This window comes from Thunnus thynnus, chromosome 23, assembly GCF_963924715.1.
Source record: "Thunnus thynnus chromosome 23, fThuThy2.1, whole genome shotgun sequence".
Classification (NCBI taxonomy): domain Eukaryota; kingdom Metazoa; phylum Chordata; class Actinopteri; order Scombriformes; family Scombridae; genus Thunnus; species Thunnus thynnus.
Window position 1 is genome coordinate 2,334,135 of NC_089539.1, and position 27,970 is coordinate 2,362,104.

The following is a 27,970-nucleotide window of genomic DNA, read 5'->3' on the forward strand; positions in this document are numbered from 1 at the left end:
TAGATGTGTCTGAAGAAAGTTAGAAGATCAAGGGAGTGCATCAACCTGTTAAAGGCCATGTTCCCGTGGGATGGGAGGGAGAGGATTACCCCCAACAAAGTCCTCACCCATCCGTTTATTACCAGGAGCTACCGTAACAAGTATGGGCATGTGTGTGTATATATGTGTGTTATGTGTTTGTGTTGATTTACATATTTGCATACACATGGCATTTCTGTTTGTTGTCCATAAACATAACAGTGTAAGTTTCTCTTGTAGCAAAAAAACTCTGGAGACTGCATCAAAAGAACCCGGCCTGACAGACACACCCAGCAAGAACCAGGAAGCTGAACCTGAAAGCAACGAGGTAGCCGAACCCAACTTGAACCAGGAAGCTGAACCTGGAACCAGTGAGGTGGACAAACCCAGCATGAACCAGGAAGCTGAACCCGGAACCAATGAGGTAGACGAACCCAGCATGGAGGGAGATGAAGATGGATTCTGGGGTAATGTACGCCGCACAGTGCCAACAGGTGTCATCATGTTTCAGCCTCTACCTCCTGCATTCAGTCTTCCACTGGTGGAGCTGGTATCCTGTTTGCGAGAGGCACAGGCTGAACCTGGAACCAACGAGGTAGAGGAGGGATACTGGAGTGCTATACACCGCATAGCGCCATCAGGCGTCCTTATGGTTCAGCCATGTTGTGCTCGTGCTCCTGTTCTTGCTCCGGCTCTGGCTCCAGCTATGGCTCCTGCTCCTGCTCTGGCTCCGGTTCCCGCTCTCGACTCCACCCCCGCTCCCGCCCCCACCCCGGCTCCGGCTCCCACCCCCGCCCACACACTGGCTCTGGCTCCCGCCCCCGCTCCAGCCCCTGCCCCTGCCCCTGCTCTGGCACTCACTCCCGCTCCCGCCCCCGCTCCTGCTCTGGCTCCTGCTCCGGCTCTAGCAGCCACTCCCGCTCCCGTCCCCACCCCCGCTCATGCTCCGACTCCTGCTCCAGCTCTAGCACTCACTCCCGCTCCCGCCCCCGCCCCCGCCCCCGCTCCTGCTCCGGCTCCTGCCACTGTTCTGGATACCAATCTGGATAGAACAGATGACAGTGAGCCCAAGAAGAAGAAGAAGAAGAAGAATGGCTTCAAGCGTTTCTGCTCCTGGTGGAAGAGGACATTTTGCTCATGCTGCTGCGTGAGTGCCGGTGAGGACTGAAGCTCTCTATGAAGGCTTTATAGCAAAAACAACTAAGAACTTGTTTTTGCTAGAAAGCCTTTGTAGTTCTTTATATGGGCAGCATGGTGGTTCAGTGGCTAGCACTGTGGCCTCACAGCACAAGATGGCCGTGGTCTTTTCTGTGTGGAGTTTGTATGTTCTCCCCATGTCTGTGTGGGTTTTCCACAGGGTGCTCTGGTTTCCTCCCACAGTCCAAAGACATGCATTCTAGGTTCATTGGAGACTCAAAATTCTCACTAGATCTGACATCATCTGAAATCTGGATTCAATCAAGGTTACAATTTTTGCCACAGAATATAAAATACTAAATACTGTCAAAAGTTAAACATTGTTTGAAAATACAAGAGTCCAGGAAAAATAGTCAAAAAATTTCTTCACACATTTAGCATATTAAATAATCTCACATCTTAGCATCTGATATCTTCCTTTTTCTGGGCAAAATACAAGAAAAAATAAATCTACAATAATAATTTGTCCAACTTCTTATGTGTTTCTATGGGAATCTGAACTGCATTATGTTTGAAATAAATCAAATTCAGATATCAATTTTAGTTTTTTTTTCCTGGAGCTGGCTTATAGTGTTGCAATATATATATTACTAACTTCCTGGAAACCTCACTGTAGAGTAAATATGAGTACACAAGTGTCACAGATCACAAATGAAGTATTTCATGGGCCATGATCTACCAGAACTATTTTAGAGTCAACTTAGCTTGGTTTATGCCAAATTATTTAGTGAGGGTTAATTGAACACAGTAGCTTGCAACGACTAACCATAATTTCCAATGAAGTTGCCAGTTATCAAACCTATGAAACCCTTTATGTGCTTTACCAATTATTGATGCTTTCAAAACATCCCTGACTCCACCAAGTAAAATAGGGTCGGAGAAGCTGATGGAGGAAATGAAAGAAAGAAAAGGTGAGGAGAGGAGCAGAGGGGACACCTGGTTTATTTTCCAAACTTTGACAGTGTGGGATCGGCCATCTGTTGACAGCTCAAGTCACCATAGTGGAAGCTAAGGTTACAAGGGTGTGAGGAGGAAGAGGGCCGAACGGTTGGTGTGGGAAGTCAATGGCTAAAGAGTATGTGTGTGAATGAGTGTAGGTATGGTATGTATCTTACAGTAGCCGACCATGGGGTCTTGCACTGGGCCTTCAGTGGTCTGAAGTGGGGAGGAGTGGGGGACAGAGGAGGACGGAAACAACCAGGAGAGTTAGCTTGTTTGTCATTGTTGCTAATGATATCAGACGAGTTAACCAGCAGCCATAAAGTTCTGTTAACTAACAAACAAGATGACCAACAGCCATAATTGGACGTTATGACATGAATACTTCATCTCCATGATAGAAAGAAGAAGACGTCAGATAACGTGAGTCAGATACAGCTTCTCTCTCTCTGTCTCTAATTTCATCTCTGATGGTTAAATGTCTCTGTGGCTGTTGTGTGAATTTATCTCCTTAACAAGAATGCAGCAGAGATCATATAATGTGCTGTAGGTAGTTTGCTTGTTGAAGTTACAGTGAGCTGTCTGGACTCACTCATTCATTTAAAATTGATCCAGTTTTTAACTGAGTGGTTGTTCAGTCAGCTGTTGATGTTGTGTGATTAGTGAATGAGTGTGCAGGAGGTCTGGCTGCTTGTTGTGACAATTTCTTCAGTTTTTGAATCTATATTGAGTAATAAGCTTAAAGTAACTAGAATAACAAGTCTTAACATGTCAGCTTTGTAAACTATATTTTATATGTGGTGCATATAGATAAGAGTAAGTCATGTATTTGATACATGCATTAATACTTTTTGTGAACCTACAATTTTAGATCTGTGAATGGTTTTAGTGTTCAGTCTTTCTAGTATTCAACACTGATCTGTACCTGTATCAGATTATAAGCTTTGTACTACTTTATATATTTCTGTATACTAAGAAAATACATAGGAAACACATGTAAATCATGTGATATGCAGTCTGTTTTGATGAGAACATAAATCTGTTGTCACAATAGAACAATACTATAAATCTAAATTTCACTTTGTTGGTAAAATGACACATTGTGAACCACTCCACAACAAAACTTTTTTGTTTGGAAACAATATGTATATGCTAAATGTATTTAAAGAAGCAGCCTTTTCACCACTCAGGGATTTTTTGTTTTTGAAAGCAAATTGTTTTATTGGCATATAAAATTGCCCCCCACCCCTCCAAATTCATCGGGTGGGGGACAGTGATATAGTTTGATGCGATTTGTTGTAAGATTCCATGTTGGTTTTTCTCCTGTCCTCCCCAGTTTTTTTTTGAGTCACCAGCCGCCACTGGTATAGAACAATTGTCAGGACTAGGGACTGAGCACTGTGGCACTCTCCAAGGTGCTGATCCTGCTGCTTGGAGCAGCTCCACAGTGCTCTTTCTCTCCCACCCACAGTAGTGGGAAGATCTAAGCTATATAAATAAACAGACAAATTGTTCCTCCAAAAGGTGTTCTTTATTGTTGAATAGCGGCAAAACAAGTAAGCCTTCATTAAAGATATGTACTCTCTCTCTCTCTCTCTCTCTCTCACACACACACACACACACACACACAATGCATCCTTTACATCTTAACAGTGAATTTTAGCAAAATACTAGCCTACAGTGTGTAGGTCTGTCCACAGTACTAGAACTTATTTTGACATGCTTCAATCACATGACCAGCTGAGCTGAACGCATGCTCACTGAATGTGCTTGTTGCTGGAATGCACAGCACTGCTCTAGGCAGCATGGAGAGGAGAGGGTATGTGTAACAGGGATCCCTCCAAAAGACAAGGATGCCCCTCTGGCACTTGTCAACAGAGAAATGAGCCTGCAGATAATGCAGTACTTCATCTGGCTCAATTACGTCCGGGGTGTCATCCCACTCCATGAACAATCTCTGTCTTTGAATGAGTGGCCATCATCACAAAGTCACTTTATTTGTTGCCTTTTGTGTCATTATAAACAATATGTAATAAGTTCAGGATGTGTGCCTTCCAGAGCCTCGTCCCTGGGGATGCTTGATGTGCTTGTCTCCCCCATTACTGCTACAAAAGGTAACCCAAAATTAATTAACATCTAGTATGTGCATAATTATTATAATTCAATCAGACCAACATCTGCCCTTTCAGTCCTGTTGGTGCCACAACAGGACTGTGTTGCTTGTTGTGTAGCAGTCACCCTCCATATCCTCTGATACATCTTTAAAGGGGGACAAGAACTCTCCAACTATGTTGAGGACCTCCACCTGGATGTTCTCCATGCACTGTTCTTGCCCCTTGTCCCGAAGCAGCTCCAGGATCTCCCTCTGTTGCTTGGCAATTGAGCTCAGCATCACTGCCTTGCTGTTCCATCTTCCATCAGTCTCGCTTTCTTGTAGAACAGCATGCAGAAGGCTGAGCGTGCTACCCAACTTCTTCAAGTACATGACCAGGCTTTTGCACTTAACTAATTGGTCCCTTTTCTCAACTCTATGCTTCAGGACTTTATTGATTACATACACTGCACATGGTATCCACGAATAGTTCTTAAGTGCAGCTTTGATATTGGGACCCTGACCACTTACAAACACAGCTTTTGACAGGTCTTCAGCTGATATGCCAACTTCTAAAAGTTCCTTGCTGATTTGTTCATGTATGTTTGTGGCAGTTTTCTTTATTGATGCGTCAAAGTGTAAAGTTGAAATCACTCAACTCAACTCAGTTTCCAGTCTTCTATGACGAAGTGACATGTCAGCACTGTATATGATCTGATATTGAAGCTGTCTGTCCACACATCGGTTGAGATGCCAATTCTGTATTCCAGTGCTTTGTTGATAGACTGAAAGAGACTAGCTTTTCCTTTTTTTGCCTGCTCTTTTGCTCTATCACAGACGGTCTGCCTGTGAGAGATGACAGAGTGCATATCCCCTGCCCCATAACGTGCACCGATATTTATTAGCCCTTGTGCCACACAAGTAAACCCCTTACCAGACACGACATCCTATCTGGATAAGGAAATACACATATTTATGTGAGGTGTACTGTACATGCACTCTTGAGTTCAGGTCAAGGTGGTCAGGCTCGCACTGTGATCAGATTTCAGCAGATGTAAATGCATTCCATACAGCGTTAACAAATTCTTATCAAAAAAAAAAAGTGCCAAAAATCATTGCCTCTCTTGACCTCCTGCCAGCCACTCCTACCTATTTTGCATATTGATATATGATCACAATATGGGTAGAATCATGATAACAAGAGTGCTAATTAATACCAGGTGTAAATGCAAATGCTCATAGATCAGATGTCATTATCCAGATAATTTATTCAGATACAGATAACGTGTTAATACCAGATGGAAATGGGGCTGACATAATAGACTGTATATAAAGACAGACATTGCAGGGTGTGATGTCATTAGAAGCGCAGAGTTGCAGCCTATGGTCACCACCTTCTTTCCTGTATGGAGCCAGGACCTTCCTAATGAATGCAGGGTTTTGCCCTTCACGCTCTGGAAACATGCCCTGCTACCTTGGACCCAAGCTAACGCTAGCTTACTGGGAACACTGAGCGCCGCACACTTCGGCTGATGTTTTTTTTTAGCTGAATTGTGCTAACAGGGCAGGTACTGTTATCAAGTAACAACTTATCGAAATATTGCAACAATAGTCCAACTCAGTGTGAGTCCTGCAGCCAAGGAGAGCAGCAGGTGAGCCAACTGTCAATCACAGCTGTCAATCAACACTCACATGCCAGACATCAAAGCTACTATGAGTCTTCAAATCTTATTAATGGAGCAATAATTTCCAAAATGACCACCAGCACACTTATTAGAGGGCCTGAATTTAGAGATTGAGACCATAATGACTTGTTGAAAAAAATGATTGACTTAGTATTTCTAGAGAGAAGTTGAGGCTTTTTGAATGGGAGTCAGTTGGAGCATCTAGCAGCCGTTGGTGGCATTTAACCTTTTTATTTAGATACACATGTGCACACCAGTCACTGAGTTTGTCATACATTGGTTCATACAGTGTTTTAAATATTGTTATTTTACACAACAGGATAGGAATAATATGTGTGTGTGTGTTGAATTTAAATAGAGACCCGTCCATGTGGCACAAATATACACTGCAAGTAGAGTTTTGGAGTGCTTAATTTTACCACAAGTATCATCATGTTTAGTGGGTTAAGGTTAGTCTAAACAGCAAATCAGAGCAAAAAGATTATTTTCACAGGAGGCATGTGGATAGCCAAAAACAATAATGCACATGCTGGCTCATTAGAACACCTGAATGATGCTGAACGATCATCAATGTTATTGATTTCCCCAGTTTTATTTTTTCTGTTATGTAATGAAAAAAATCAAAAGCATCATCTCCACCTGGTGGAAGGATCAATGGAATTATTTTTGTCCAAATTCAAACCAAACAACAGTAACAGTGACTGAGAACTCGTATCACTACAAAATATGACAGAGCTAAAATGTGGAAAGAATGTGAACTAATTTAAGTTTACATTACTGAGTTTTGGTTTGCATTCCTGAGTAGGGGACAGTTAATTTAACAAATAAAATAGCAGTAAAACCACACCACACAGAATTCCCAATGTAGACTGAAACTCAAAAACACAAACCAAACCTAAGAACTGCAGACCAAACCTCAGACAAACAAATGCTAAATAATAAACACAAACCAAAAGTCTAAAACACAAACAGAAGGCAAGCAATGTGAAACTGTGGATGCAAATCACGTTTCTTTTGTTCTACAGCTGAGCTTTTTGACCTGTCTTGCTATGATATTAGTTTTGGGTTGTTGGATAGTTTGTGATCTTTTTTCTTCTTTGAGTTTTTACTTTTATCCCTGTACTGTAGAGCAGAATACAGCAGATATAACTGCAGACTCATTAAAAGCAGAGGAAAAGAGACATGGCTGACTTTGAGATAGTGATGGTAGAAGTCCCAGTAGGCTCCAGTGTGCTAACCAGGCATGACTGACAGTACAGATCCTTCTCACAGTCACTGTAACTGATGTACTTATCTAATCTGGACAAGTTCCAGAGCCTCCCTTTGCTGAGTTCCTATATACACTACTGTAAGCAGGCTAGAGGTTTCTACAGTGGAGGGCAACAGACAAGAAAATAATGCACAACCAAAGAAGTTGGACATTGATGATTTCAAGTTTCCCCGGGCCTTCAGTCTACTTTCACACACAAATAATACCACAGATGTGAGTGCGCACACACACACACACATTTTCAAGCTGGTCAAGCTGCACAAACGCATAAGTGGTCTTCAGTATTTATGACTTCAGGGGGTGGAGTGATGGGTTATTTCTGAGAAGTAAACAGCTCTAAACATCTGTTCACCAAACTTCTCAGTTAGACAGCATCAGCAGAGGAGGACTTGAAGGTATTGTGCAGAATAATGCTATAATCTGAACTCACCATACTGTTCTTTCTGGACCATCTCATCACTCTTCTCTCATATAAAAGTGTAAGAGGTAAACATATTCCTACATATTTTCCATTTCTAAATCATTTCATTGTGTAATGACCTTAATACGATGAGGTTGAAGGATCAGCTCATCAAAATGACTAAAAACAAGACTAGGTCTAAACTTAGTATATGGCTATATGGCTGGACCATGTATAAAATGCAAGAGGGTTTTTAATTTGTACGTCGCCTGGTTAATATCAGACATGGACATCGCCTGCATTTTTAAGATGTTTGTTTTATGTAAGTTTGTGTTTATTTATTTGTATAACACTTTTCAAATAGCAGTTGTAGCTCAAGGTGCTGTACACATAAGAAAAACATTATAAATACTTAAAATACATTGCACAGGATTTGGGGAGTAGACTATATGGTGCTGTTGTAAGAAGGACTGAGTTAAGGTTTAGGGCATTTTTTATGTTTTATATATTATTTTACTTACCCACAACCCAAAAAATATGAAGGACTGAAACTGCCAAAATCAAAAATAAATAAATGGCTCAATAAATATATGAATGAAATAATAAAGAAAGAAATGTAGAAATAAAAGGCTCAATTATCCAATAAATGTGCAGGTTAATTTGAAAATGAATAAATATGCACAGAAATATAAAAATAAATATATCAAATTACTTCTTTTCTGTATTCATTTATTTTCATATTAAATTACTTCCTCATTTATTCTTTTATGTTTACATTTATTTCTGTTCATTTATTTCCGTATTTATTCATTTCCCTGTTTATTTATTTCTGTATTTATTTATTCTTGTATTTCTTCACCCATATGATAATGAGGGGAGTGTCACTTAACAGCCATTGGTTAATCAATTGAACTTGTCCCACTCTTCACCGCAGCCTTCCAGAAATGACAAGGAGGAGCCATAGGCAACTAAAAATGGATATACACTGGCTAACAATTGCAAGAGGTCTAAGAATTTTGGGCGACATGGCTGAAAATGTTTGTCTGGACTTCATGCAATTTTGAGTGGAAAATTTGACAGACTTGTCTGAAACTACAGACACAGAGATTGACCCTATAGTTTTCAGAAACTTGAATGAAGTGGCTCAACGATTGAGTCTTGAACTAGCGCAAAGTTCCCATAACAGTGGAGCAATTGGGCACCCATCCCATGAAGTACCCATGGAAGCTGTGGAGAATTATTTGTTAGCAGGTTTGACTGTCTACAACATAGCTCATCTGCTTGGTGCTGGTGAAAGAACGGTCGACCGTTGAATAGCGGAGCCTGGCGTTAGGTTAGTTTGCATCTGGGGCAATCTAAAGCACCTATGCCGGCTTCAGACTACAGGAGTTTTAAAATCCCAAGGCTCCCTTGTCTTGTAGTTTGTTTGGAAATGCTTAAAAGTTATTATGGGTTCATAAAGACCGTTTTGTGAACACATCTAGTAATTGCTTTAAGTTAAATAGTGTAACACTAACTCTGCTAGCTTTGCCATTTTTCCATGGGATTTCCATCATCATGCTAAGTGCCATGTTCAGTTTGTGACATTAAGTGTCATGTTGTGAAAGAACTTTATTAAAGTAGAAGTCCTGCATTCAAAATGTTTGTAACAGTAAACATTTTATTGGTTAAATGTAGTTTAAATATTATAGATTAAGTCTTGAACTGTTTTCTACTGTTGGGGGAAAACCTCTGTTAATATATTGTTAAATTTAACGGAGCCAAGCTTGCTGAAGCAATAAGCCCTAAGCAGGGCTGGACTGAGAAAATCATTCAGGCCGGGAAATATAGTGTCAAATATATGGCTCCAGTCAGACCACTTTTCAAATGGAGGGTCTGGGGGTCCCCTGTTAGGAAAATTTTAGTCACAAAGACTTGATTTCCTGCATTCTGGTGAATTTTAGTGCATTTGAATAACAAACTAATGAGCCAACAACTGCTTAGTACAACGTAGTGTTACGAACCTCGAATAAAACCAAAGTTATCATCAAGGAGGGACACGACACTACGGCCCTGTTTACACCTGGTATTAACATGTGTCTCGGGTGATCCGATCACAAGTGGACAGCTTTAAGTATGTCTGTTTACACCTGGCATTAACATGCGTCTCCATATGTGTCCTGAGTGACCACTTGTGATCCAATCTCACTTCCCCGCTCTATATGCAAATAAACATGGACATCATTTCCGTTTTCAAAGACCAAATTCGTTCGTTATTAACCAGACCATGGGTCCACTCCGTTATGCAGCGATCTCCCCGTAGCTCTCCATTCAGACACTGTGCGCATTTACATACAAGACACAACAGCATTACTTCATTGATTATTTAAATCTCTGACATACCAACAGCATGGGTCAGGATCTAATGTTAATTGTTCTAAGTGTTCTTCTACACATCCAAAGCAGCCGTCCTGATAAATCCCGAGCTCCATTATGTTGAGCAGTGAGGCAACTTGACAGGACAGAGGAGACTATCCAGCAACCTTTAGCTTCTGAAATATTTTTTTAGACAGACAAGCGAAAAATTAATGGTTTAATATCTATTCTTATTGTCGATTTGAAGAGGGAAACTGGTTAGGGAAACAGGAAAAACAGCAAAAAATGGGACGTGGGTTATGTTTTTAATTCACATGAAAAACGAAATTATTTATTTATCCTGTTACCAAACAAGTTGAACAGCTTTGGACAGAGGATCCTGTGCCTAGTCTGCCGGAAAATAGAGGATGTCAGTTGAGTAGGCGGTCCTTCAATGTGGCCCAGGACACATTGCGTTTATACTACTAAATGAATGTGGCCACATGCGGCCCAGACCACCTCCAAATGTGGTCTGAGTGATCGGATCTCAATCCGTCCTCAATGCGTCTTGGGTGCGTTTACACCTGTACTTAGAGCTGTCCACTTGTGATCGGATCACCCGAGATGGATGTTAATACCAGGTGTAAACAGGGCATACTGCTACTACTGTGGCACCAATGCTACTCTCTCCACCTTAAAAAAGAAAAAAAGCAAGAGCACGCCATATTTTTAATGTACCGATATAATACAGTTAACCACTCTATTCAAAAAACAGAGCAAGAGCACAATACCCTATTCAGTTTACTGCTATACACCCACCAGAAGTTTGAGTACACCTTTTTAAAGCTATTTTTTCAATAAAAATACCCTGAACTGTATACATTTGATTTTTCTTGGTTTTCATTTGATGTCTTGTACCTGCAGGTTGCTCTGAAGTAGTGTGCTTCTGTGCACCAATGCTACTCTCTCCACCTTCAAAAAGAAACAAGCAACAGCACAGCACACCATATCTTTTAATGTACCAATATAATACAGTTAACAACTGTCTCCACCTAGTCAAAGAAAAGAGCAAGAGCACAATACCCTCCTCAGTTTACTGATATACACTAACAGTTACCCATCAAAGGTTAAAATAGCCCTTTAACCAACACAAACATTAGGCTAAATAACATAAATCTGTAAGTTTCAACAAATTACAATAGCCTGAATAGTGTGACAGAAGACGTTGTGTTGTCTCAATAATTTTAAATTATGAGCTCAAAGTATGAACTCACTGATTTTTACCAAAATGAATGAATTTTCAAATAATATTGACCACATTAACTAGACTAGATATGCCAATTATGCCATCAATGTTTTTGAGGAAATCAGAAAGGGAACTACCACTTTTACCATTGATTGTCCAGTTTCTTGGCTGCTTTAACATTGACAGGGAACAATGATGATGCATCAGTAACATTATTTACGTTAGCTAGGTAGCAAACGTTAGCTAGCTAGCAAACGTTAGCTAGCTAGCATGTTTATCTACCCTTCTTTTTCTCTCGCTTCTCCTCTCTGCTCCACCTTTCCTCTTTTTTCTAGCGCCCATCTTGCTGCTAAGTAATTTAGCACTAAATGCACTTGCTGCCAAACTAAACGTGTAACTGCCAACTACTCTCTCTCCCTCTCTCTTGGTGTGTCTCAAATCGCATACTTCTGTACTTATCCAGATAGCAAAAATGATATGGCCTAGATCCGGCCCAGAGCCTCCATAAGTTGTGGGCCAGATCTGTAAAACGGACCCGGGCCGGTGTCCTTTGGCACAATGGGCCAATAACGGTGCGGATCCGTTTTTTTCACTTCTGGGCCGGCACCAGGCCAGCTCCAGAACAGATGAGATTATTTTGTAGTCATTTGTCCGAAGGTGGGCCAGATCCGGTTCAGTTCTGTACTGGATCCGCCCCAGAGCTTCCATAAATTCTGGGCCAGATCTGTAAAATGGACCCGGGCCGGCGTCCTTTCTTATCTGGGCCGGCACTCGGCCAGCTCCAAATCGGATCACTTTCTAGCCATTTTGTTCAAATATTTGCTGTATCTGAATTAGTTCTGGGCTAACCTTTATCTTTTCCATAACTAAATTCAAACTAAAAAAAGTATCTCTGGATATAAATTTCTAGAACTATGGTTGCATCATCATAACTGGTTGTTTAAAAAAAAAAAAAAAAAACAGAAATCATAAGTTATGACAGGAGATGCTGCTTTGTTGGTCGTTCACTGAACACTCATCAGTCAAAATCTGTAATGAAGTGTACTCTACTCATGGTGGATTAACTCCAGAAAAAAGTGAATGAAGCGCGACATGACATCACTTGGGTTTACCTGTGCATGTTGAGTGTAAACTGAGTAAATATAAAATAGTGTAATTATGTCATATGACAATAGCATATGGCATATGAAGAAGAGACGAAGTCCTTTTAAACCCGTAATTTAGAGTGTAACAGAAGCATAAGTAATGTAATTGTCAGGGACCAAGCAGTAAGGCTCAAGAGCACCAGGTGTGTAGCATAAAACATTGTTATTTATTTACAAATTAATTTAATCTTAAAATTCAAATTCAAAATACAAAGATCACAAGAGAAAAGTAAAACAGCATAATGAACAATTAACAGGAATAAACAATTAACTAACAACCTTAACCTTAATAGCAACAATACCAACATTATTCACAACCAAACTGTGACCCCTACCCCCCCCCCCCAAAAAACAAACAAAAAAACCAACAAAACTTCAAATAATTAAGTTTGACCTCTCCCACTGCCTGCTGTCCCTTCCACTTCCTCGTGCCACTTCTTTTGTTGGATCCATGAAAAACAAAAAGTTAGAACATAATTTAAAGCAAGCAAGAAATGACAGAATGTTAACTAAAATGTGTGCATACAAATTAGCAAACTGTCAAAAAATAAAGTGTGTGCTGTAGGAAAAACAAAAAGCTATGTGTACTGTCACTACTTAAAATGTTTGTATGTTAACGGTGCTAAAAAGAAAACCACTGACACTCAGTATCGGTGTTTAGTGCGGCTGCCACAGTAATCCAGAATGCAAAATATATGTAAAATATACAGTACCTTTATGAAGTCAGCCACTGCTGCTGAGTGGAATGTTGTGATGCCTATAAACAACCAATTGTGAGGTTAAAAACACAAAACATAAGTGCTGCTGCAAAAGACTAGCACAATGCTTTATCTGAAATTTACCGTGGTTAATGCTTCTTTAGTCTTGGCACGGTCTTTGCGGCCACCTCCCCGGTCAGATGCCAAGTTAAACCACCTGATGGTATTTGAGTCTATCTCACCATCTGGAGCGCTGCTTGCAGATTGGTTCTTCCTTACAGCCCCTGTTGAGAGAGAATGTCCATCACATTGTAAGACAGATAAGCTGTTAGTGACCGAAATTCTCCATTTTCCCCTTAGGCATTCTAATAACCCACTGTTTTGATAGCTGCTTTAGAGGGGTGAAAAAAGTGTCCAATGGGTCAATTAAGTGATAAACAGATTATGCAACAGCTAGGGATGTTAGCAGTTAGCCTTAAGGTTAGCCGTTAGCCTATATGCTACTGGCTATATGAGCAGCTAACGTAACGTTAACAGACAGTAAGATGCAGATGAAAAGCAAGTTGTGGGCGACATTGGTTGTAACATCACTAATAACAAACACAGAGTTGTTTATTCATTATTAATTCTAACTAACTTAGCTAGTTAAGTAAGCTAGCCCGGCTAAAAAGCTAGCCGTTGCCGATATAATATTATTAGCAAGCTTAAATGGGAAGTCAAAACCTTCTGAAATTATGTTAAGAGGCATAAAACCACTTTAAATACTGTTTTGTCACAACATTGTTCGCCTTACTGTAATAAAAATTTTTTCAACGCTGGAAGAAAAGCGGTCTCCTGCTTTTCCTTGGTCTGTTCTGATACAACTGAACAAAAGGAAAAAGAAAAAAAAATTGCGCACTCGTTTCCATGGATCTGGCCCGTAACTACTTTGACTCTGCTGACTGATTGCGAGTCTAACTGACACACCCACTCGTCAGCCTGTATGAGGTCCGTATCTGGTACGGGGATGTAAAACCGGTGAGACTGTAACACGGATCTGCCGGTTTGGAGGCGGATCCGGTCCAGAGTCAGTTGCTATCTGGGTACATTTAACATTTTGAGTGCATAAGTGCGTTCACACTGAGAAGTATGGCAAAATGCAGTGCACTATGAGTACCCGGATGGTGTACTCAACACGGTCAAGAAGTTGAGTGTGGAACTATGGACACTTCTCGTCCTCAACGGTCACCATCTTGGCTATGTGGCGGAAGGGGAGGGGCCACTTTTCAAAGTGGAAATGGTGGCCAAGGACTGTTTGACCGTGAACGTCGCTGCATTGTACAAATGTTAAGTTACACGTGTTTTTTTGCACTAAGCACCACTATACTGTTGTCGGATATAAGCAATCGGTTCAATTTGTTAATTTAGAAGTCTGTAATGATTTGGTACCACAAACGATAACGCGAATGCTAATGCTGTTTGCTAAATAGCTAACAGCTGCACATTTTGACGTTGTGGTGTATATGTGTGATAAATTGTTGTCTTCACTGTAGAGGATTCTAGTATTAGATGTGTGGTCAGAGGCTTAGCTCACTAGATAGCCAGTGAATAGAGCCAGTATCAGCTACGGACACGGCGTATCGGCAGTATATTTCAAGGTTTGTGCTTCTGTTTTATCTGATGTCTATAACATTATATAATCTGGTCTTACAAGGGACGGACGAGGACATGAGATCCTTGATCTTGTGGAGGTATTATTTAGCTATTCTTATACACTGTATGAAACCTTTCCTACATTGTGAAATTGTGTTTCAGAGTGTTCATTGCAGAAAAAGGCCTGGAGGGGAAGGTGACCCCAGCCTTCATGAAAAAAAAGTGGAAAAACCGGTCGCCTTGCGGGGGCTGCGGGGGGTATACTTTACGGCCCAGTCTGCCATTTCTGCTGATTATAAGAGGCTGATTTGTTGCCATCTCCTCCGCCACCTGACTGTGCTTCCCTCCACAGACTGTTTCACCCTGACTGTCCGGGTGCTTCCTCCGCAGGCTCCACTTCACTCAAGCTGCCCGTCAGACCCGCTGCTTCTTCCCACTTTAACCTGAATAACAGACCGGGGCTCAGTGCTCTGGTTGGATCCACATGCAGAACCGGGGATAACGTTAGCTGGGAGGCTAACAGAGGCTAGCTGGCTGTGTTTCCCTCAGGCCATGCTGCGGGTAACACTCCGCTAGCCTCTCAGCTAACGTTAGCCCCAGCTCTATTAATTATGTTAATCTGTACTTTTTTGATTCTGGTCTAATTAAAAATAAATTTAAATTATTATCATTACCAGTTTGATGTTAAAAAAGGGTTTTTTTGGTTGTTTTTTTACACTGAATGCAATACCTTGAACAGCCTTCACTGTGACCTTTTAACTGTGAAAAGGGAAATTCCTCCCCACAGTGAAGACATGGCATCAGGTGTCCAACCTCAGCCCTACTGGTACTTGGAGTCGGTTGCTATAGATGAAGACAATTACATTTACTCTACACAATAACTGATCACAGGTTATCCCCACAAAAATATGATTATCATAGCATTCATTTGATGGATACAGAAAATGCAAGCAAAATAGCAAATTAACAGCATGAAAATTAAAATAAATGTCCTCTTACATTATGCACTCTCAAACTCTGCAGGGGCCAGATGTATAGTGTGGCATAGTGTACCATGTTCCCTGGGTCCTTTAAATGCCTGACTGTGTATCCCTCACTGGGACAGGGAATAAGTGTGAGATGATGGCTCCTCGTAGTCCCCGAGATCCACAACAGTTAAAACCCATTCCTCAGTTTTGGAAATGCAGCCAGGATGAAATAGATAAATTCGCTAGGGCTTTCTTGGTTACCTAGCACAAAAAGAAAAATACTTGGCATAAATATTCATACTCTGTTTCAAAACAAGTACAGAGCACAAGGATTTGAAAATGATCTTTTAGCTGGAGAGCACTTCTTTTTGTCTTTTACATTACAATTCAAAGACTTGCCTTAATAAGCATAGTGTGCTTTTACCCACTTTCGATTTTATAGGCATATACACAGTATGTTGACATATAGGAACCAATGCTCGGTTCAAGCACCGTGTGTTTTGATATGGGGATTTACGGAGGATAAGAGCAGTTTGGAGTGACAACATATAATGACCGCCATTCTGATTTTTTTTCTGGCAATTCAACAAAATGTAAGTACATTTTCACATAAAAATATTGCAGATTGTAGGTTTAAAAGCTTCAATGTAAGTAAATCAGTAAAGTTTATTTAATATAGCACAGAGCAAGGTCACAAAGTGCCTCACAAGAGTAAAATCTCATGAAATGAGACCACAAAATAGTATAATGTAAGATATAATAAAAGAAACAAACAATAACAAGCAACAACAGACCAAAATACAAACACTAGACACTATGAGGCGAGACAAAGGCCAGTTTGAATAAATGAGTCTTCAGCTGCTTTTTAAAGGTGTTAACAGAGATGCTGATCTTGTGTCTATAGGAACAGTGTTCCACAATGATGGTGCCACAACTTCAAAGACATGATCACCTTGTGTTTTTAGACAAGTGCACGGGACAACCAGTAAGCTCTGCTCAGAAGAGTTACGTGACCTAGTGGTAATATAAGGATGGAGCAGGTCAGAGATGTACACAGCTGTCTGACCATGTACAGCTCTATATGTGAAAACAAGAACCTTAAAACAATCATTTCTGCAAGTATGGTGTGTGACCACAAATCTTTCAACACAACCTAGTGAGATACATGCTTACCTCAAAAGGTGAGGCATTTTTCTCCCAACCCTATACCTTGAAGCCGTTCCTTTTCAGCCCTCTGTGGGACTGTTTTACTGTGTTTATGAATCAGACAGCAGAATGTCTGTGTGTATGTTGGTGGAAGTGTTGGCGTCCTGTTTCCTCTGCGTGTCCCAGTTGGAATACTTCGCAAATAAGGTGCAAAAAGTCTGTAAACTTCAGCAAGACAAAAGACAACAACATTGAACATGTTAAATTAATATTCCGGAGCAGGAGCCGGAGCCGGAGCCGGGGCCGGGGCGGGGGCGGGGGCAGGAGCCGGAGAGGGGGTGGGAGCAGGAGCCGGAGAGGGGGTGGGAGCGAGAGCGAGTGCTAGAGCTGGAGCAAGAGCCGCGCGCACGTGTGTGTGAGACCACTGAAGGCCCCATGTTCGGCTACTGTAAGATACATACCATACCTACACTCATTCACACACATGCACTTTAGCCACAGCTGTCAACAGATGGCCGATCCCACACTGTGTGTTAACTATGTGGCGTTATTGGTGTCATCCAAAACAGTGGCAGGAGCCGGAGCATGAGCGGGAGCGGGAGTGGGAGTGAGTGCTAGCCGGAGCGGGGGCAGGAGCGGGAACTGGAGCTGGAGCAGAAGCCATAGCTGGAGCCAAGTTTGGAAAATAAACCAGGTGTCCCGTCTCTGCTCCTCTCCTCACCTTTTCTTTCTTTCATTTCCTCCATCAGCTTCTCCGACCCTATTTTACTTGGTGGAGTCAGGGATGTTTTGAAAGCATCAATAATTGGTAAAGCACATAAAGGGTTTCATAGGTTTGATAACACTGGCAACTTCATTGGAAATTATGGTTAGTCGTTGCAAGCTGTGTTCAATTAACCCTCACTAAATAATTTGGCATAAACCAAGCTAAGTTGACTCTAAAATAGTTTTGGTAGATCATGGCCCATGAAATACTTCATTTGTGATCTGTGACACTTGTGTACTCATTTTTACTCTACAGTGAGGTTTCCAGGAAGTTAGTGATATATATATTGCAACACTATAAGGCAGCTCCAGGAAAAAAAACTAAATAAAAATTGATATCCGAATTTGATTTATTTCAAACATAATGCAGTTCAGATTCCTATAGAAACACATAAGAAGTTGGACAAATTATTATTGTAGATTTATTTTTTCTTGTATTTTGCCCAGAAAAAGGAAGATATCAGACGCTAAGATGTGAGATTATTTAATATGCTAAATGTGTGAAGAACTTTTTTGACTATTTTTCCTGGACTCTTGTATTTTCAAACAATGTTTAACTTTTGACAGTGTTTAGTATTTTATATTCTGTGGCAAAAATTGTAACCTTGATTGAATCCAGATTTCAGATGATGTCAGATCTAGTGAGAATTTCGAGTCTCCAATGAACCTAGAATGCATGTCTTTGGACTGTGGGAGGAAACCAGAGCACCCTGTGGAAAACCCACACAGACATGGGGAGAACATACAAACTCCACACAGAAAGACCACGGCCATCTTGTGCTGTGAGGCCACAGTGCTAGCCACTAAACCACCATGCTGCCCATATAAAGAACTACAAAGGCTTTATATTGTTTTTGCTATAAAGCCTTCACAGAGAGCTTCAGTCCTCCACGACATTCACGCAGCAGCATGAGCAAAATGTCCTCTTCCACCGGGAGCAGAAACGTTTGAAGCCGTTACTCTTCTTCTTCGGCTCGCTGTCATCTGTTCTATCCAGGTTATTGGTGTCATCCAGAACAGTGCCAGGAGCCGGAGCATGAGCGGGGGCGGGGGCGGGAGCCAGAGTCAGAGCGGGGGCGGGGGCCGGAGCTGGGGCGGGAGCGGGGATGGGGTCGGGAGCGGGAACCGGAGCCATAGCTGGAGTCAGAGCCGGAGCAAGAACAGGAGCACAAGCACAACATGGCTGAACCATAAGGACGCCTGATGGCGCTATGCGGCATATAGCACTCCAGTATCCCTCCTCTTCCTCGTTGGTTCCAGGTTCAGCCTGTGCCTCTCGCAAACAGGATACCAGCTCCACCGGTGGAAGACTGAATGCAGGAGGTAGAGGCTGAACCATGATGACACCTGTTGGCACTGTGCGGCGTACATTACCCCAGAATCCATCTTCATCTCCCTCCATGCTGGGTTTGTCTACCTCATTGGTTCCGCGTTCAGCTTCCTGGTTCATGCTGGGTTTGTCCACCTCACTGGTTCCAGGTTCAGCTTCCTGGTTCAAGTTGGGTTCGGCTACCTCGTTGCTTTCAGGTTCAGCTTCCTGGTTCTTGCTGGGTGTGTCTGTTGGGCCGGGTTCATTTGATGCAGTCTCCAGAGTTTTTTTGCTACAAGAGAAACTTACACTGTTATGTTTATGGACAACAAACAGAAATCCCATGTGTATGCAAATATATAAATCAACACAAACACATAACACACATATATACACACACATGCCCATATTTGTTACGGTAGCTCCTGGTAATAAACGGATGGGTGAGGACTTTGTTGGGGGTAATCCTCTTCCTCCCATCCCACGGGAACATGGCCTTTAACAGGTTGATGCACTCCCTTGATCTTCTAACTTTCTTCAGACACATCTAGTTTAGGAAATAATTGAAAAATTTAACCTAACATTTGAGTCATCTTCCTAAATTATGAAAAGGCAATCAATGACGTCACTTTTCAGCAGCTAGTGCCTATTTAATGACCTACCTTTATTATTTCATCCAGGGACCGGAATGAGTAGGACCTGTCATCAGTCTTACACCATACCGAGAATTCCTAAAAGAAGGTTCAGGTATTTAAGATACATGTATTTCTCAATAAATTCAACTGATGAACTGAAGGAAAATATTGGAAGGTATTATTTTTATATGTTAAGGATAAAATATTTGAAAAGTCAAAGAAGGGGTTTTGTACCGTGAGCCTCCATTGTTGGGAATCCGACTGGAAGTATTCCCTTGATTTCCTCCCTTCCTTAATAATGTGGTCTGGTCGCGGACCCAGGATGTCAATGATGTACCGTAGCTGGAAACAAAACACAATATCACATAAAGATATTCAACTTTCTTTTTTTTGAGACTCTGGTACAGTTGAAATAATAATGATAAACTAGCTGGTTTATAAGGATGCAAACTGACGATGGCTCTTTAAGAAAGATTACAGCACTACTTCATCTGTTAGCAATGAAAAGCAAAAAGTCCAGTCCAGTTATAGTAAATAGTTACCGTTTCATGGTCACTCCTCCCCGGGAACAGCGTCAAGCCCACAACCATTTCTGCCATCACACAGCCCAGCGACCACATGTCAATGGCCTCAGAAAATGGTAATCCCAACATAATTTCTGGAGCTCTGAATGTGGAGTAAAAGCATTGAAAAAAATGAGGAACATTGTCATATTTTAATGATTAAAGCACAATGTAGCACATAATGTAATAATAGCAGTAGTACAAAGTTATCACAGCAGATAATCACCCAACAGCTCATACAGGTATGGACAGGTAACACACACACATGCACATACAGAGCTAGACCTCACCTGTAGAAACTGCCATGGTCGACCGTGCTCTTCTTGGCTTTGTGGCTGGGAATAGCCATGTCAAAACCAATAGGCTTCACCCGGAATGGTCTGACACGATCCACCAGCAAGATGTTATTGGTGCGAACATCAGTGTGGATCACTCCGATGCTCTTCAGGGCATCAAATGCTACGGCCATCTGCAAATAATAAATGACAAGATGTGAGCCTATTATTTCAAAAGGTTTTGCAACATAAAATTCTGAACCCAAAATGATTTATTTATTATTTAATTATGAAGTGCTTTCAATACTAAAAATGGAGGCAAATCCAATAAAAAAACAACATAACTACAATGGAGGATTGACCACAGACTGAGTGTTGACTTTTGTTGTCCAGCTACGTACCTGTTGGATGATTGTTCTGACATCTTGGAGACGCATGGCGGTCTTTATTTCTGAGAGGAACCCCTCCAGGGTGATATCTAAGTTCTCAAAGACATCGGTTCCCCAAAAATCCATCACAGAACTTGACAATATTACATTTGTCAAGCTTTTTTTCCATCATTTTTTTTAGGATACATGCCTGGAGATACAAAACAAGTTTGGCATTGTTAGTCCAACTCATACAAAAATGTAAATGACACATTGATCTTGAAGCAATTAAACAACTGCAGCTCATTAAGAATGCTGTTACCAGAGTTTTACTAAGACTAAATATCTTCTCTGGCAAAATCTGTAAAAATCAAAATCAACTAGAGTCCTACCTCATTGTCCAAAGCCCAACACTTTTCTTTATGGCAACAATCTGTTCAGTTTCTGTGTGGACGCATTTGAATACATGTCCAAAGCTGCCCTCTCCAACTCTTTTCAAGATCTTGTATTTCTTGAAGTGGGTTTCCCTATAATTAGATGACGAAACCAACGCGATGTCAATATCGCATTCTGGTTGTTGATTGGTTAGGGAGGACAGCCTCCCTTGGAACATCATTTTACGTGTCTTGGCCAATCATAGATTAGCATAAAAACAATGACGTACATTACATTGATGTAAGAGATCTCGCCCTGAGGAGGACAGCAGACACCCGTCCTCCTCTGTCCCCCACTGCCCCCCATGACCACTTCACACACACCGTTTACCGGCGGGAGGAGTTTATTTTTTTAACTTTTAAACTGATTTATCTTCAGTCTTGCATCTCAACCTAACTGGAGCTAACACCAGAGTCACACACCCCCCCCCCCCCCCCCCCCGGCTGCTATCATCAATAACAACCTACTAAATGCCGGTGACTTTACATAATTTTAAATTTAAACTAGTAGATATCTATGTGTTTAAACGTGTCGCTGCTGTATTTATGCCTTTAGATGACATTACTTTGTGTGGATGGAGCAGCTACAATATTGACAAAGCATAACTGATCGATCGGAACTCCATTCAGAAAATAAGCATTTTGAAAGTTGTTTGCTTATCGTCTTGTGGACAGACCTGACAAAGGATAAATTATAAATTCAGACTTTGTACAAATCAGCATCATGTTGTAGTAAGTGCGGCATCCTTTTGATTTGTTTATTGCAATTATTTTTTTATTTTTTTATTTTGGGTTCATACCACTTTAAGGTCTGTAGTTGTCGTCTGGGAAGTGAGGTAAATAAACTGATTTGTGGGGGGAGTTTTGTTGGTTAATGCAGTTTATCACAGCAAAATGAACAGAGATGAAGTATCGGTATGAATGTTGTTAGCAGGAGGACTGAGGTGGCAGGCAGGCTGAGCTTCAGTAACATCACTGGCTGTTTGGGGAGAATAAGCACAAATGATTCCGCGGCCAAACTTGCGCAAATTACGCGAATAAAAACAAATGTTTCTGCTTTCAATCTTGCATGAGTAACGCAAGGTGAAAATTTGCTTCGCGTTTGGTGTGAACACAACATAAGAGGATAGTGTGATCCACAGTGTCAAATGCAGCGCTCAGGTCAAGGAGAAGTAGGAGAGAAGCGGACCTTGCATCAGCTGCCAAGAAAATATAAATTAATAATTGAAACTAAATAAAAAAAAATAATAAGGACAAAGATTGCGCTGGTCAGACAAAGAAACTAAACAACCAACAATGAAAAGAAAGAACATCAGCAACCAACATTGGACCAGATCCCTCCTACAGGTCTGGGGTGGTCCACTGCATCAACTCCCTCAAAACGCCTAAGGAATAACAAAATCCTATTATGATTACACTTCCAGGATGGATCCTGCCAATTACAACCCCACAAATTGCCTGCATCTTCCATTTTCATTATTATTATTATTATTATTATTATTATTATTATTATTATTATTATCATTATCATTGTTATTACAATTATTTATTATTCTCCCTACCTTGTTTTTTTCTCTTTTCTTTGTTGCTATTCTCTAGTCTTCCTCTTATAAAACATACTGAGAGGCCCTTGTCACTTTACACCCATCACTCCACAGACTTGTGAGAATTTCTGCAACACCTATCAAACTTCACAGCAACTTGTTCCGCTAGATTTTTCCTGCTCTGTGGAGGAGCTGGCTGCTAATTTTTTGCAACGTTGTGCTACTACACTAGACACTGTAGCACCTGTTAAATTGTCCAAAGCCCATCCTGTTTCAACAAAACCATCTCCATGGTTTAATGACTGTGTTCGGAGCATTAGAAGGGCATGTAGACGTGCTGAATGGAAATGGAAAGCTTCCAATTTAAGATGTGATTTTAATGCCATGAGAGAGCTTTAAAAGAGTTTAATAACACTGTAAAGGAAGAGTATAAAGAGTATAAAATTCGTCTCTCATCTTATTGCTGCAAATCCTTACAACCTCAAGTTACTTTTTAGGACCATTAACTCTCTTATCCACCGCCCTCCTAATTCCACAGGAGTCTCTTCAATTGAGAGGTGTGAGACTTTTTGTGCCTTTTTTGTCAATAAAGTTTCCAACATTAGAGCCCAGATTGTGCCATCTCTGCTTATTTTACCACACTGTGAGGCATATCAGTTTTTAAATTCCTTTTATCTGGTATCCCAGTCAGATTTACTGAGGATGATTAATGGCATGAAATCTTCCACCTCTCCCTGTGATGTCTTACCTACTAGATTTTTAAAGGAGGTTTCTGCCTTTTTATCCTCAGATATTTTGGCAATTTTTAACAAATCTCTATCATCAGGGATTGTACCTCCAATTTTTAAATCAGCCATTGTTCATCCCCTTCAAAAAAAACAAATCTTGAGACCACTAATCTTAATAATTTTAGACCCATTTCCAAATTACCCTTTCTTGCCAAAGTGCTGGAGAAAGTAATTTATTCTCATCTTATTTCATTTATCTTCGAAAAGTGTCAGTCCGGTTTTCACACTCATCATGCACTTTTAAAAGTTTTAAACAACATTAGAATGAACTCTGATGCTGGCTGCTGTACTTTTCTGGTACTTTTAGGCCTCTCTGCAGCATCTGATACAGTCAATCATGGAATATTAGTTATTCGACTAGAAAACTGCATAGGCATGACTGGGACTGCTCTAGACTGGTTTAAGTCTTACCTGAGCAACAAAACTTTCTCTGTTTCAATTGGAAATGTCTCCTCCAGATACTCAGATATCACCTGCGTTGTTCCTCAAGGGTCTATTCTTGGTCTTTTACTGTTTTCCATTAACATGTTACCACTGGTGCAAGTTATCCGCAACTCCAATATTTCCTTCCATTTTTATGCAGACGATACACAAATATATCTATCCATAAGTCCATCAGACCTCACCTCAGTTACCTCACTTACAACCTGTCTTGCAGACATTAGATCCTAGATGTCCAATAATTTTTAAATGGTCAAGAATAATAAACCTGAAGTGGTGGTGGGCCCAAAGCGCACACACACGTAAGCAAGACCTTAGTATCCCAGGGTTTGCAGTGCATTCATGAGCCAGAAATCTGGGTGTAATCTTTGATTCAGACCTGAATTTTTCTAAACATTTCACCAAAATCACCAAATCAGCTATTGCTCAAATCAGGAACATTGCAAAGATGAGATCTTTCCTCTCATTCAGTGATGCTCAAATACTCATTCATGCGTTTGACTCTAGCCATTTAGATTACTGCAACTCCTTATTTGTCAGACTGCTCCTAAAATCAATCAACCGCCTACAACTTGTACAGAATACCACAGCTAGGGTTCTTATAAGGTGTAGAAAATATGATCACATTTCCCCTATTCTCACCTCATTGAACTGGTTACCTGTGGTTTTTAGAATTGATTTTAAATCACTGAACGGCCTTGCCCCATCTTACATCACCAACCTTCTCATCACAGACATCAGCTCATTCTCTTAGATCTGTGGACCAGCTGTTGCTCTCAGTCCCCAGGGCAAGGCTTGAGACAGAGGGTAGAAAGGTATGAAGGACTTTCAATTGTGGAATTAACCTTCCTCTGGAAATCAGACAAGCTACCTCAAGGTCTTTTAAAAAGTCGTTTTTATATAATGGCATTTAATTAGAGGTTGTTTTTTTAATGCTTTTGCTCATTTATTTACTCTCAAGATTTTTTTCATGGTCTGTTACCTTTGTTTCCATTTATTATTGCCTTGTAACTTTTCGATATGTAATTGCATTGTGTATTTTGTTTTTATGTCTGTGAAGCACTTTGTAAACTTGTTTTGTAAAAGTGCTATATAAATAATTTTATTACTATTATGGCCATTATTATTATTATTTATCACTTTACCCAGCCCTACATGTCACGTCACAAACACTACCTGAACTTGTCAAAATCAGCCACCCAATTCAATGTTGACTGCTTTGCTGTTTTGTCTTAATGTCTTTATGTTCTGAAACTGTTCAGCTGCCTTGTCTTATGTTCGTATGTCTTTTTGTTCTGTTATATTACACAGATAAAAACAAAACAAAAAACATCCTACATCCGATGGAAAAATCTTCTCAGTTAGTTGCAAGGACCAGATGTCGTCAAACCATACATGTGAAGGTTAATTGAACAGGTGTGTACCTGTGTCTGGTCCCAGGTCACACTATTCCAGTGATTGACAGTTGGTGGCGGTAATTCTCCATGAACATAGCACAGTGGTAACAAAAGGCAGGGAAGAAGACTGCTAGCCGAACATGCAGGTAAACAATGCAGCTTTCAAAATATACAGGACATTTTTAAATGTTTTATGAGGAACAAAATACATTCAACGTTATCATTACGCCTCAAGGACACACACAATGCGTTTTGGTCAGGATTGGTGAATTGACACTTAACTTTCTTTGTTTACAAGAAAACTCCAATTGGCACCTTTAAAATAAAGTAAGAGTGCCCTGAGTCAATCAGGATCAATCAAAGCATTTTGAATAACAGGTGTCTAGGCACAGTGATATGAGTAGCACAGCCACAAAATATATACAGCAATCAGTAGTTTCAGTTTCAGAGTAATTATATGAGCAGCAGTCGGCGAGCAGCAGCGAGCGATGTGAGTAGGGTGTTGTTTTGCATCTAGTTCAATGATATTTTGCAGGTGTCTGCTGCTGTTGGTTAAAAGATGAAAGTCTCATACCAATAATACTTGCACTTCAGCATAGAAATGACTGCTTAAAGTGGAGAAGTCAAAGACACTGCTGCTCAGATGATCAGTAACCAAATGTTAGTGTCATACAGGAATATGAATATCCTGGTTTCTAATGTCCCATATCCTGAATATAATTAATATGAATATAATTAATATAAGAATATGATGTGACAGGGAATAAATAAAAGGTTTAAATTTTTTCAACTAACAGAAGATCAGTCCCCTCAGGGACTAGGGCACCAAAATGTCCATGCAAAGCAATTGGCAATAGGCAGTTACAATATCATGCATGCCATGCAACCTATATTATCTGTAAAGGAAGTCCTTGACTTGCACTGACTTGAAACACAGCACAGTCATTCCTAGTTTTAAAATTAGCCACAACAGTTTGAAATGTGACTTACACTATAATCTCTGACTGGACTTTTCCCTCTCCTCCTCCATCCACCCTAACCTCTTTATCTGCTTCTCTCGCCCGCCCTCCCTCTCTTTAACTGCGTGACTGTTTGTGCTCTTTTATAACTTTTACCAGTTGTCACATCTGCTTCATTTTTATGCACAACAACATCCAGATGCAAGAATGTACAATTATGTATTCACACGCACCTTTTATATCACTCGCATTACAGCGACGGCTTATATAATTTGTCTTGTCCTGAGGCTGTGGTGACTGTAGAACAGTGGAGATGAAATGTAATTTCAGGCCTGCTGGGTGGCCCAATAAGAGAAGGATATTAGCCTCCTGATTGACCTCACACAGCTGCAGGGCAAAGGAAGAGGATGAAGCAGATCAGTGCCACTTGTTATAAAGCTTAATGGTTTAAGCTGGTGCAGGTAGATCAGTCTGGAATCCTGTCTGGAGGACAGGATTTAGCATACCATAACCAGTTCAATTCAAATAATCTGCACTCTACATTACTGCTGACTGTTTCTCAAAATGTCTGTTTTTAGATTGATTATCTGCCTTCCCTTGACATCAGTTATTTTCTCTTATTATATGAAATGGAAGTTGCAGAGACCTGACAGACTTATTGACAGAATTATTTATGCTAAAATGGAGGTTTTCCACACTTGTGTTGATGTTGTACACGTTCAAGATCCCCAGATAGTGAATCCAGCTGATCATGGTGATCTTCTGACTTCACCTCTAGCACCACCAGCAGGTTAATATGTTTTTCTTCTAATGAAATTTCTCGACAATTGAATTATCATGAATAATCCATGACTTTTCATTTAGTGCCTTCAAAAGGTCAAAATTGTAATGTGTTCAGCACTAAGGTTTATGACGAAATACCAGTAACACTAGTCACATTCCCATCAGCTGTAGCGTGTTTTGTACTAATTAGCAAATATTTGCATGCTAATACACTAAACTAAGATGGTAAACATGGTAAACTTTATACCTGCTTAACAGCAGCATGTTGGCATTGTAAGCATGCTAGTGTCCTGACCTTAACTTAAAATACTGCTAGCATAGCTGTGGACTACGTGTGTGGACTTTAAGTAAAACTTGTTATTTTAGGTTCTGTAATTTCCATCACTATTTAGTAGTAGTCTTTTTGTCCCATACTCGAATAATATGCTAGATGAAACTTCACTCTTCATGACAATGTATTAATTGCAGTCAACTAGCTTAAGTAGACAGAGTGAAACCAAAAAAGTGATACATTCAGTTAAAAAGTGTAAGTTAGGGTTGACTTTACACTCAAACTTACAATCTTGTCTTAAAGGTGCTCCAACTACAACTCATTACAATAACATCAGACATGTTAGAAAACTGTCATAGTGTCTGGGGCAGCTCATTATGTATAAATTTAAGGGTTTTGTCTCAGATTTAAACATTTGTCTGGCACACTAGGCTTTAAATATAATGAAAATTTAATGACGTCTTGTTTCTCCTACAGGCTCATTTTTAAGTATAGGTGATTTGTAGTTAAAGCTAAAATATGCTTATTATCAAGATATTGGTTCTATCTGTGTGCTGCACAGTAGCTAACTGCAGCTTCACTGGGTTTAGGTTCTGACTTGCGGCTATTGGCTAGACTGCCTCCTTAAGATCTAAGAGGCTTACTGGATTCATATTTTTCAAGTGTAT

General features: G+C 40.5%; 1 protein-coding gene across 2 annotated transcripts; it reads right to left on the reverse strand.

Annotated features, from left to right (window-relative positions):
• Window positions 1–8,243: 8,243 nt before the first annotated feature.
• LOC137175891 (homeodomain-interacting protein kinase 2-like) lies at window positions 8,244–22,566 on the reverse strand. Of its 2 annotated transcripts, XM_067581819.1 has the most exons (12): window positions 20,719–22,566; window positions 20,333–20,511; window positions 20,022–20,145; window positions 19,714–19,821; window positions 19,507–19,575; window positions 19,245–19,391; window positions 15,656–15,885; window positions 15,409–15,499; window positions 13,818–15,092; window positions 13,169–13,308; window positions 13,040–13,083; window positions 12,132–12,763 (listed from the first exon to the last, which is right to left on the reverse strand). In XM_067581819.1, the coding sequence occupies exons 1-7, from the start codon at window positions 20,830–20,832 to the stop codon at window positions 15,826–15,828; spliced, it is 801 nt and encodes a 266-aa protein (XP_067437920.1). In that variant the 5' UTR covers window positions 20,833–22,566; the 3' UTR covers window positions 12,132–12,763; window positions 13,040–13,083; window positions 13,169–13,308; window positions 13,818–15,092; window positions 15,409–15,499; window positions 15,656–15,825. The 2 variants fall into 2 exon arrangements, 1 of the variants encoding a protein (XP_067437920.1); XR_010925737.1 differs by lacking the exons at window positions 19,245–19,391; window positions 19,507–19,575; window positions 19,714–19,821; ... (1 more) ...; window positions 20,333–20,511; window positions 20,719–22,566 and adding exons at window positions 8,244–10,454; window positions 16,798–17,072 and having other exon boundaries at window positions 10,854–12,763.
• Window positions 22,567–27,970: the final 5,404 nt, after the last annotated feature.